General features: G+C 45.7%; 2 protein-coding genes across 7 annotated transcripts in view; one reads left to right on the top strand and one right to left on the bottom strand.

The window, feature by feature from the left end:
• Window positions 1–2644, bottom strand: part of HEATR9 (HEAT repeat containing 9) — a 31774-nt gene extending 29130 nt beyond the window's left edge. For 2 of the 4 annotated variants that reach the window (XM_081899757.1, XM_081899758.1), the window contains exons 1-2: window positions 2414–2642; window positions 1012–1061 (exon numbers count right to left, since the gene is read on the bottom strand). In XM_081899757.1, coding sequence (XP_081755883.1) covers window positions 1012–1061; window positions 2414–2510 — 147 coding nt within the window. In that variant the 5' untranslated portion in view covers window positions 2511–2642. Of the gene's footprint in view, window positions 1–1011; window positions 1062–2413 lie in introns of all 4 variants that reach the window. The other 2 variants (XM_081899755.1, XM_081899756.1) reach the window with 2 other exon arrangements.
• A 6979-nt stretch (window positions 2645–9623) lies between these two features.
• Window positions 9624–12061, top strand: part of XYLT2 (xylosyltransferase 2) — a 34860-nt gene continuing 32422 nt past the window's right edge. Inside the window, exon 1 of one of the 3 annotated variants that reach the window (XM_081899625.1) lies at window positions 9624–9930. In XM_081899625.1, the coding sequence (XP_081755751.1) occupies window positions 9790–9930 (141 nt within the window). In that variant the 5' untranslated portion in view covers window positions 9624–9789. The remainder of the gene's footprint in view (window positions 9931–12061) is intronic. The other 2 variants (XM_081899623.1, XM_081899624.1) reach the window with 2 other exon arrangements.

The raw sequence follows: 12061 nt of genomic DNA, 5'->3' as shown, positions 1-12061 counted from the left end.
GATTTCTGAAGAGAAGCAGCTCCCAGAATTCCTTCAAGGTTCTGGGATGGGACAAGGTGTAGCAGCAGAAAAGAGGGAGACGATGTGTAAAGAGCATTTGGCGTTTGTGTATAATTAATACGCATTCATGCGGTGACTACCATGCCTGGATATAAATACAAATCAAGCTGGTAGAGCCAAAGAAGCTTAAAACAAAGGAGGCTGGGAAAGTTACAGAATACCAACCAGTCCTCCATTTTCTCAATACAGGCAAGGCTTGATGCAAGCAGGGAGGCAGTAGATGGGTTAACAAGTGTGGGCCTATCACAGGAAAATAATTCTTGGACATGATTGCAAGCACAGCTAGGTAAAAAGAATTATGCATTCCATGCATGCACGTAGGAAGGCAGGCCATTCAGAGCCAGGATTGGAAGGTGGATTTTGCCCCCTCTGCCAGATTGTTTCCAAGTGCAATGTTTTATTTTTCCCCCATAGGAGAAATTGATAGCCATCTGCTTTCATGGAGGGAAGTAAAAAGCTGCTGTGACTGTTCCAAAGCAGTCAAAATCCCTGGTGTCTAGGCTGAGGGTAAAGTTTTGCCTCCTTGAGGCTGTTGCAGATTTGCAGCCTATCTACAGTGGTACCTCGGGTTACATACGCTTCAGGTTACAGACTCTGCTAACCCAGAAATAGTACCTCAGGTTAAGAACTTTGCTTCAGGATGAGAACAGAAATTGTGCTCCGGCAGCGCGGCAGCAGCAGGAGGCCCCATTAGCTAAAGTGGTGCTTCAGGTTAAGAACAGTTTCAGGTTAAGAACGGACCTCCGGAACGAATTAAGTACTTAACCCGAGGTACCACTGTACTTTTGTTCAGCGCAGAACACAAAAGCCACTGAGGAGGGGGGCTTATTTACATAGCCCCACCCCTTCATCAGCATAGCTCCACCCTCGGAGCCACTTCATGCCAAGAGTTGGAAAGGATATTTCAAAATGGCTTTTTACAGATAAGGATCATGGGGCTCCAGCTATGACCTGGTGAACGGAGCTTCTTGGCATCGTGGACCGGACAGGCTTTCCAGTTCCTAAAAGGAGGAAAGCAGAGGAAAGCCCATCACTAGGCAGAGGAGTATGTTACTTTGTTGGTAGTCAACTTTTTATCTGTTTAACACCAATGTTATTGTGCTGCAGCACGACAAAACTAGGACAAAACAAGAACAAAACAAAACAAACTTTGAATGGTGTTAAAAGTTACAGGACATGCACTGTTGTGTGGACTCTGTAAAAACAATGTATACTAGAGAAGCAGATATCCTACAATAAATACCCTTCTGGCAGCACCCTAAGGCAGAAATCCTATGTCCCCTTAGGGCCAAACTTGAACCATGTGCTTTTTAAACATGCTTTTGTCTGCTATAAGGGCAAGAGTGGGAGATAAACTTGCACAGAGGGTGAGAGAAAAATCCATGGAGCTGGACCGGGGGGGCGGGCGGGGCGGAATACCAAAACTTTCAAGCCCATGTCAATTCCATTCAGGAACTTTACAAAGCTGAAAAGTTTGTGGGTGACTCTGTTGCTTGGTATGAGTTGTGGGCAAAAATGAGCCTTACTGAACTACAGTGGTACCTCGAGCTACAAACGCCTCAGGTTACAAACGCTTCGGGTTACAAGCTCCGCTAACCTGGAAGAGTTACCGCGAGTTGAGAACTTTGCCCCAGGATGAGAACGGAAATTGTGTGTCGGCGGCGCAGTGGCAGCAGGAGGACTCATTAGCGAAAGCACGCCTCCAGTTAAGAACAGTTTCAGGTTAAGAACGGAACTCCGGAACGAATTAAGTTCGTAACTAGAGGTACCACTGTATTGGACCACACTAAACTGTTCCCTGGTATTAAAATGACCAAGAGGCTCCATGGTTTAGACCACAGTGCCACCCTTGTCTCAACCATGCAAAGGACCCACAGCCTCCAAGGCCTGCTCCTCCTCCAGGCCTGAAGTCACTGTCTATTTGCCTCCACTCTCCAAGCACACAGGCAGTTACCAGAATGAGATGGAACATCCTCTCGCCTTGTACAGTATGGACTCAGAAGAAGACAGACAGCAAATGATTGTGCAGTGGGAGTGCTCTGCTGGCAAGGAAGAAAGGGACCCACAAAGGGAAGTAAGTTTAGCGTTATGCTATGAATTAATGTTTTTCTATGTTATTTACTTATGTACTTTTGTTTTTGTTTTGTTTTTTGGTATGTTTGTGGTTGTGTTTTAATTTATGTTGTGTTTCTCTCAAAAAACAGCTTAATAAAAAGAATTTTTTTTAAAAAAAAAGGGGGACCCACACTTGAAGGGAAGAATCTGGCCTGAAGCCTGGATCTAGCAGCTACCAGTTCACACAATAATAAAGGATACCATCAACATCACATTATTTCCTGAAGTTCTAACTCACCGTTGTCCTGTATTATCTCAATCATAGAGCTCCATGATAACTTTTGAGGCACTTTGACACCGCAAGTGTTCTCTGGGAGCATTTTTGTCCCACCCATTTTTGTCCCTTTTTACTGCAAGCCTGGCTTTGATCACTTCAGAAGTTGATGGAAGACAGATATTTCAGCCAACACCTGGTGGTTCATGAGGACTCATTGTTCCTGAGCTCGGAGTGAGTGATGTCATAAACCACTATGTGGGAGTCATATTAGGCCTTTGTTTTACATACCCCCAAGCATAACCTCAGAAGTGAGAGTGATTCAATTCCAGGTATTTCTTCAGCCTGATAATGATCACCTCGATCTGTTTCAATATGGTTTCTGACTGCTTTGGGGATCCAAGACTGTCCTGATGGATGATCTACCCCAGACCCTCCAAGTGTCCCTATTTTCCAGTGATAGTCCTGGATTTACAGAAGCCGTATCGGTTTCAGATGTGATTCTGGAATGTCCTGCTTTTCCTCAGGACTACCCTGTTTTCATGGGGAAAATATTGGCAGGTATGGAGCTATGTGATGCCTGAGCCAAAGAGATAAGTAACTATACAACCTTTAGAAGACATTAAACATTGATAATAATAATAATAATAATAATAATAATAATAATAATAATAATAATAAATTTTATTTATATCCTGCCCTCCCCAGCCAAAGCTGGACTCAGGGCGGCTAACAACAATCAAATAGTCCAACATTCTAAAAACATTATAAAATTAATTAAAATCAAATTAAGATCAGATTAGTGACAACCATCAAGCAAAATTCTGTGCAGATTGCCAGAGGAGGGGGTCAGGCTGCGCCCTGACCAAAGGCCTGGTGGAACAGCTCTGTCTTGCAGGCCCTGCAGAAAGATGTTTTGTTGTGTTTTTTATATATGTTGGAAGCCAACCAGAGTGGCTGGGGCAACCCAGTCAGATGGGTGGTATATAAATAATAAAATTGTTGTTGTTGTTGAACAGGATGTCCCTACAGTGGTACCTCAGGTTAAGTACTTAATTCGTTCCGGAGGTCCGTACTTAACCTGAAACTGTTCATAACCTGAAGCACCACTTTAGCTAATGGGGCCTCCTGCTGCCACCGCACCGCCGGAGCACGATTTCTGTTCTCAACATGAAGCAAAGTTCTTAACCTGAAGCACTATTTCTGAGTTAGCGGAGTATGTAACTTGAAGCGCATGTAACCTGAAGCATATGTAACCTGAGGTACCACTGTATTTCCATCAGAAAAATGTTGAAGGGTATGCTATCCCAGAGGCTGGACAGGAGTAGGTGCATCCCTATTGGTTCTGCTGACTCTCTTACCAGCTTTCAATACCATTGACCACTGCATGCTATGTGCCAGCAGAGATAGGAATTGAAGGCATTGTTTTATAGTGGTTCTAATCCACCTTGGAGAGTAGGTTTCAGGTGGTGATAGCGGCTTACTGTTTGACACCATGGCCTTTGGCTTAGTGAGTTCCACAGAGTTTCATCTTGTCCCTCATCTTATTTAACATCTTCATGAAACCATTGGGATGGTGTCATTGGAAGGGAAAGCCCTGCCAGCCTTCTCATGTCTTCAGGAGCTCTAGTCCTTTCCTGAGACAACTTCCTGCTTCAGAAGCTGGTGAAGCTAAAGAGGGTATACTGTATACATATTTCTAATAAGTGAATGAAAAATTAATGTACCAGCCATCCCAGTGAAATCCCAGCAAGAACCATGATACTAGTATACAGTAAGTGATTTAAGGAACTGGGACACAGAATCTTTCAGAGCCATTTTGTATGTACTACAGTGGTTTGGTTGGAGGTTGTTATTTGGAGTTCTCAAAACAGCAATGTCATATTAGATTTATTAATGCTGGAACAGAATCCCCAAGTTGCTTTTGAAACATAAAGTGTGTGGCAGAAAATACAGGGAGGGGTCTTGGAGTGAGTTATTAAAAAATAAATAGCAGCACAGTGGTACCTCGAGGCCCCCTAGATTTAGAGGCCTGAGTTGTCCTGCCCTCACATGAAGTTTTGGGTTTGCAATTTTGGGAGAGGGAAGACTGCCTGCTGGGGAGCGGGAGGGCTGGTGAGGCCCCCTAGATTTAGAGGCCCTAGGCTTCAGCCTACTTAGCCTATACATAAATCAGGCACTGCCTAGCCTCATGGGATGCCACAAAAGTGTTGGGCAGCAGCCATTTTTTGTCCGCAACAAACAGAAAAACCATTGCGATCTTGCAACGCACTAAAGCAATGGGTACCTTGTTAGACATTTCCCCCTGAGCACCTGGCCCTAATTTTATTTGATTCACTGCATGGGGCTCTTGAGTATTCAGGTGAACCCAAGGAGGAATTTGTTCATATTAATTCCGACAAGGGAGTTCTGAAAACAAAACTGTATCTTGAATCTATATATATACTCCTGTTTTGCTGTTTACAAACCATTAAACTGCAAAGGGAACAATGCCAGAGGCCATGTTGCTTTATGTAATCCTGATTATAACAGAATGGAAACCCGGTGTAAACAAACCTGAAAACCTATATAATTTTTTTGTACATTAAACCTCTGGAGGATATTCTGCTTAATGTAAGAAGCTGCCTTAGACCAAGTCAGACCAGTGATCTAGCCAGATCAGTATCTTCTTCACTGATTGGCAGTGGCCCTCCAGAGTTTCAGAGACGGGACAGTCCTATCCCTACATGGAAAAGCTGGAGATTGAACCCAGGACATTTTTCATGCAATGCAGCGGCTCTAACACTGAGCCACAGCCCCTCCTTTCGTGACTAGTTTGCGCAAATTGTAGAACTTGAGTTAAAATGCTTTTTAAGCCCAGAACTGAAAGAGTACCTTTAAACTAACCTACAGTATACATAGTCATATTAATGGTGAGTGGGTGTGGTAGAGCCCTAATGTGTAATTTTGTCACTGACCAGAAGGAGAAAAGGTGGCATAGTCTGCTTTGACACTGTGAGATATCACACTGCTCAGAGCCAGCTGGCATCTCTGCAGCATGATCAGCCACAAGAAAAGCTGGAAATGATGTGTAGGTGTCTACATGGTGGGGCTGGGCAGAGAAATCCTAAGAACAACTTCTAATCTAGGGTTAAAGTCAGAGAGGCAGTGGAAAGGGTGTGACCCTAGATCAGGATAGGAATTCAGAGAGGGTCTTCATACCTGACCTGCCAGCAGGTATATGGAAGTTTCATGTCCTACTGTCTTCCAGACCTGCCTTACCTGCTGGCCTGCAGCCAAGGCTGGTGGGCTGATGTTAATTCCATCCTCACAAACCATCTCTAACTGTTACTTGCCTATGGAGACATGTTGCCTGCCAGAATCTGATAGCATGGGGTGCTGAGGGACCTGAGCATTAGAGCCATGCTGCGCTGCCAGTGTCGCACGGAGTTTGGTACTCCTTGTTAGTCCTGACAGCCTCATGAATGGAGACATGATAGCACTCTTCAAATACCTGAAGCGACGTTACATGTTAGAGAACAAAGAGCTGCCCCAACGGGAAAAACTAGGGGCCCCTCCAGACTGGTGTTTTACTGTGGGTAGACTCTGCAACTTTCTCTTGATGCAACAGTGTGTCAGAAGTGGATTTTTTGCTGCTCTTGTTTGTTCCGCAATGCTTCCCCTTGTTCTTATTTAACAAAAACAAAACCAGAACATTTGTGGTATAAAAAAATGTTGTGGGTTTTCAGCAGGAAGTTATATGCATCGATTGGAAACGAATCAGTATGACAGGCTCAAAGCTTCTGAAGATGCAAATAGTACTGAAAAGTAGAATTGCCTTGATAGCACAGATAAGCACAAATCATCAGGAATGCGCAATACATTGGTTGTCTGGAGGGGTCCTAGGTCTAATGGATTTAAGTTAGGGGGGTAGATTTTGGTTGAGCATTAAGGGAAACCTCATAATGCAAAGGGCAATTTGACCATGGACCCAATTACCAAGATAGGTGATCGTGTGCTCTTCCTTGCAGGAGGCCTTTTGCAAAGGCAGGACTATACTGTACTATCTCGTGGGGCTGCTCCAGACCTGGGTTTCCAGCAGGGGGCTTGGAATAGATGACCTACAAGACCTCTTCCAACTCAAGGAGAAGAGATTAAAAATGAAAACAGCACTGTGCAAAACCAGTGTTGCTGAAAGGCTGTTTAACACAAAGCTTCAGGCAAACAATGTACTCACACAAGTACTTGCAACCAGTGATTCATCATTATATAAAGCACTTAGTCTGAAGACAGACAGTAGATTTTAAGAGAGTGGTATGAAAGAAGAATTGCTTCCTAAGGAGTATACATAAATATTTCTTACACCTCCAGCTGCAATTCCTCTTTCATGACCCCTTCAACTCTCTGGCAATACCCCCCCCATATCTGTCCATCTCCTCCAGCCTGACTGCTGACCCTCTTAGTACATTACATCTAATAATAGCCTAGCCACCCATTGCTCATGTGCATCTGACGCTGGGGCAGGGTGCTAGGTCAGCACCTGACAAAGGAATAATGGTCAAAAGTCTGTCTCTGCAAGGAATGTGGAAAAGTTGGCTTCTAAAGATAACAGACAAAGGATGCTTTGCTCAAAGAGTTCAGCCTGTCTTTTCCTTGCAGGCTTAAATAACATAAATGATAACGATAACAGCATTTTGCATTTGTATCGTGCTTTGGAGAGTGCTCAAACACTTCACATATATTATTTTGTAACCTTGTAAAGTAGATTCTGTGTTTTTATTCCCATATTGCAGATGGGAGACTGAGGCACTGTGCATTAAAACAGTTTGTGCTGCAATCATAATATACCTGAGAGTAATCCCTGCTGAACTCAGTGCAATTTACATCTGAGTAGAAATGCATAGGATTGCACTGACTTCCATGCAGAGTAGATCTCTGATATCTAAGTCAGCCAGTGTCTTAGGCTACAATCCTCACTGCATCTACTCAGAAGTAAGTCCTGCTTAATGGTGTTTAGTCCCAAGTATGGGTATAGGGCTGCAGCCTTAGCCCCAATGCTACACCAGCTTTCTGAACAGTGGTACCTTGGTTTAAGAACAGTCCTGTTTATGAACAATTCGGTTTACAAACTCCACAAAACTGGAAGTAGTGTCCCGGTTTGCGAACTTTACCTCAGTCTAAAAACAGAATCCAAACGGTGGAAGGGCACGGGCAGCAGGAGGCTTCATTAGGGAAAGAGTGCCTCGGTTTAAGAACGGTTTCAGTTTAAGAATGGACTTCTGGAATGGATTAAGTTCATAAACCGAGGTACCACTGTACTCTGGTTTAGTTCATTTGGAGCTCATTGCCGTAGATGCCTCACTGTCTTACCATACCTGGGTATCTTCTGCACACTAGCCTATGATTTGCAGATTTTGGTTAAGCTGTAGAGCCTTGGCAAACAGAACCAACACAATAGCAAGCCCAGGCTCATGGCCTGAATTGCCATAAAAACATTGAAGCCAACACAGCATTTTTAATGTCGGTCAGATCTGAGTATTCATTTCCTTTGAGAGCTCTTTGGAAGGCTCCAAATGACGGCCTCTGAAAACTTCAGTGAACTGTGACTGACATTGAATAATTTACTTAATTCATAATTCACAGTTCATTAATTCATAATGTGTAATCAATTAATTTTTGACTTCTCAATTCATAATGTGTCATTTGTAGGGAGCTCTCCCAGTATCCACTGTTTGATCGAATGGGTACAGTTCAAGATGTGGTTCTTGGTCTTCAGTCTGCAAAAAAAAAAAAGCAACACCCACTCCTCAGAGCCGGCCTCCCACTTTATGATCCAGGCTGTGCCATACCTGCAGCACGATCAAAATCTGTTTGAGATTCTTGGCTTCATTTTTCAGTGAGGTTGTAACCCTGTGTCTGTACAGACTGCAAAGCAAGGCTTCACGTGACAGAATGTTCCTCCAGACAAAATAACCCACAACTCTTCTCATAGAAAACTATGTTGGGGGAAATGTTTCTAGCTTTAATCTTCTCCCTGGCTTTCTTTATGCAGAATACACACACATATATGGCTGGTACAATAAAAATAGAAAGCTGAGTATACTTTTAAACATAGAATTAAATAAAACCCATTACTGTCATGTGTGGGATGAATCTTAAAGGGGAATAATAATCCTTCTGCCAAGGAGTGTGGTGGAGTCTCCTTCTTTGGACGTATTTAAGCAGAGGCTTGACAACCATATGTCAGGAGTGCTCTGATGGTGTTTCCTGCTTGGCAGGGGGTTGGACTCGATGGCCCTTGTGGTATCTTCCAACTCCATGATTCTATGATTCTATACACATTATTGAATCAACCAAATCCACTGATAAGCAGAGAGAGGTGGCAGGGTATCTATATTATCATTATATTGTATGGCAAGTCTTAAATCATGTGAGCCCTTGGCTGAAGCCTAACGGTCCAGATATAATTTTACAGCCTCACTGAGAATTCGCTCAACTTCAGTTGCCCAACATATATCAGGATTCCTTACTGCAGCTCAAACATAAGGAACATAGTTCAGCAACTATTGTGCTATCACAACAGCTTAGAGACCAAGAAGGAATCCGGTTTAGCCTGCTTCAGGTACAGGTATACATTTGGATTTATCCTCAGGAAAAATGGGTGAGGGATAAAAAGGTTTTTTTTTTTTTACAGCAAGCAGTGTATAAATAAAAATAAATAAAAGGCCTCACATTTCTCATCCGGGTCGTCGGTGTCGCTGAATGTTGTTTGAACTGCAGCCCCCCCCCCGCCCCAATACTCTTAGCATAGCCAGAATGTGGGCATTCTTCAATGTTGGGTTTGTGTTTTAAGCGAAAGTGCAAAGGGCTAGTTTGCTAAACGCTGTGCACGGAGGCGAAGAGGAGCGTTGAAAACAGGCTCTCACTTCAAAGGCAAAGAAAAGAAAGATTCTACAACCTGAAAAAAGAGACAAGGCATGTACTTTTTCCCAAACCAAGAAAATCTTTAATAAAAAAAATATATATATAAACACACACACGTAGGAACTGTGGGATGAGAGAGAGGATCCTTTCTTAAGCTGCTGCACTTGCAGAGTCCTCTGCAAGACAGGCGAGCGCCCCCAGGCGCCCCGCAGCAGCCACCCCTCTTTCCCGCCCCCGAGTTCTGCAGCGACGCCTTAAAAAGCTCCAGGGCGCTTGTGCAGCTTCTCGCTTCTCTCCCCGCCGGTGCGGGTGCTCGGCGCCTACCACGCCGTGCGTGCTCGCTCCCGCGGTCTGCAGGGCTCTCTCGACTCCGCCGCCCTCTTTCTTTCTTTCCCTCCCTCCTCCCTCCTTCCTTTCTCCCTTCTCTCTGCCTCTCTCTGTCTCTTTCCTCCCCTCCCCCTCCTCCCTCCCTCTCCCTCTCCCTCGGCCGCCTTGGAATGAAGATGGTGGCCAGCGTCCGGGTGCAGAAGCTGGTCCGCCGCTACAAGCTGGCGATCGCCACGGCGCTGGCCATCCTGCTTATCCAGGGCCTGGTGGTGTGGAGCTTCAGCAACCTGGAGGAAGAGGACCAGGGAGAGGTAAAGGCAAGGCAGGGCAGGGCAAGGGGCCGGCGCCTGCCTCCCGCGACGGCGGCGGAGGGCGAGCCAAAGGGGTCTGGGCAGAGCCCCCGGGGTCACGGAGAAACCGGCGTCGGGCGGCCAGGGAGCGCCGAGGGCGGAGCGGTGCCCAGAGCCGGCCAGGGTGGCTTCTGCTCCGGGGACGGCGGGTCGGGTCAATCCGCCGCCCGAGGGCGCGCGAGGGATTTAAGGGTGGCGGTGATGGTGCTCTTTGGAACATCAGGGTGACACGGAAGGCATGCACAGAGAGAGAGATTTATGCCGAGATATATATATGTAAAAAAAAATTACGTACCTATACACACACACACACACACATATATATATAATGTTGGTTTCGGGAGCAAGGCGAGTAGCCCCGGGCCCGAGGTTGGTACCTCGCCACGGACGGGTTGTGCTATGGGGGGCTACGTGAAACTACTACAAAGTGGCGGCAAGGTCGGGACGGCTGCGCGCGTTTGTGGCGCTGGGTAACTCGGGTGGGGTGCGACGGCAAGGCCTGCGTTCAGGTAATGTTTCGATTTGAAACCTCTCTTAGGCAGAGAGGGTGCCTCGGAGGTAGTGGGGTGATGCATCAGGGTTTTTTTGGGTCAGCTCACTTTGTGTGAACGTTTGCTCCGAAGTTTAGGGGCTGGGTGCAGCGGCGCTCACTTCCCCAAGTTAGTTGCGGCTTAACTCTGGAAGGCGTGTTGCGAAGTTGCTCGAAGCTGATACTTGGGCATGAGGGGGGGCTGGGGACCTGCATGTGTAAGGGGTGTTTGCTGTGGAGACATGCCATATACTGGATGCCTTTAGTGTGCTCATTACTTGGTATTACTTGGTACAGTGGTACCTCGGGTTACATACGCTTCAGGTTACAGACTCCGCTAACCCAGAAATAATACCTCGGGTTAAGAACTTGGCTTCAGGATGCGAACAGAAAAAGTTCTCCAGTGGCGCGACGGCAGCGGGAGGCCCCATTAGCTAAAGTGGTGCTTCGGGTTAAGAACGGTTTCAGGTTAAGAACGGGCATCCGGAACAAATTAAGTACTTAACCCGAGGTACCACTGTATTGCAGTTTAGAGTATGGCATCTACTGGCCAGTTGACACATTTTGCTGGGGGAGGGGGGAGAATGTAGGAAGGGCCCTGCTGGATCAGACCAAGTGTCCATCAAGTCCAGCGCTTCCTATCAGAGGCCATGCATCGGCTTTCAGGGGAGACTTTATACCACCATTTGCCATTAAGCAGTGTCCGCTCTACTGTATTTGAGAGGTGTAATACAGCAGAATACGGAGATGGTGGAATGAGAAATACCTGGGGAAGTTTGCAGGCTGCTGTATCTTACAATATTGGCTTACGTCGCTTTGAATCGCTCATTGAAGCAGATGCTACCACTCAGTGAGCGGTTTGTGTGTAGTAGAGAATCACCATGTGAATTTGATTGTTTTCACCATGGGATGATAAAAGCAGTTTCAACTTTCAGTCTTCATAGTTTGAATGGGCTGAGCTGCTGCATGTAAAGCGGCTCAGCACATGGTAACAGGCACTGCATGGAGCTACTTGAGATCAACCCCTGCATAGCAGCTGTAGGATCCTGACCTTTAGAAGTGAGGATGGACAACTTAGTTCGCGCCAATAATTACTTTGGAAATGGGAGAGGCAGAAATCAGTTCTCTCTTGTCTGTACAAACCTGGAAGAATGGGGAGATGCCAGGCTTTGGCCGATAGCAAAACAAAAAGAGTGTGACACACCTATTTGTGCACGTGGCCATGCTTTCAAAGCTTGAGTCGGTTTGGGTTTTTCCCTTCTCTGTCAAATCAGGTTTGAAATGTACCCAGCCTCTTACTTCTCTGCTTGGTTTTATTTTTTTTACCCTCTGATCTGGACACACATTGAACCGTTTCCAGAGTAGGTCTGCATTTCCACCTCAAGTTTACTGAAGAAGTAAATTTGAATGTTATAGAAGTGACCACTTGGTTACGTATGATGGAACTGAAACACCGCAAAGCTCAACCATTCTGCGGTTCCTGTGGTGTCTGACTTAGCATCGTGTTCCTCCACCCTGATTTTATGCTTTTTCATTTATTGCAGGGCTAGGCAATTAGTGGTC

This window comes from Podarcis melisellensis (assembly GCF_964234715.1).
Source record: "Podarcis melisellensis genome assembly, chromosome: 2".
Lineage (NCBI taxonomy): Eukaryota > Metazoa > Chordata > Lepidosauria > Squamata > Lacertidae > Podarcis > Podarcis melisellensis.
Note: the sequence above shows the minus strand (reverse complement) of the source record. Positions and strands in the feature narration are given on the sequence as shown.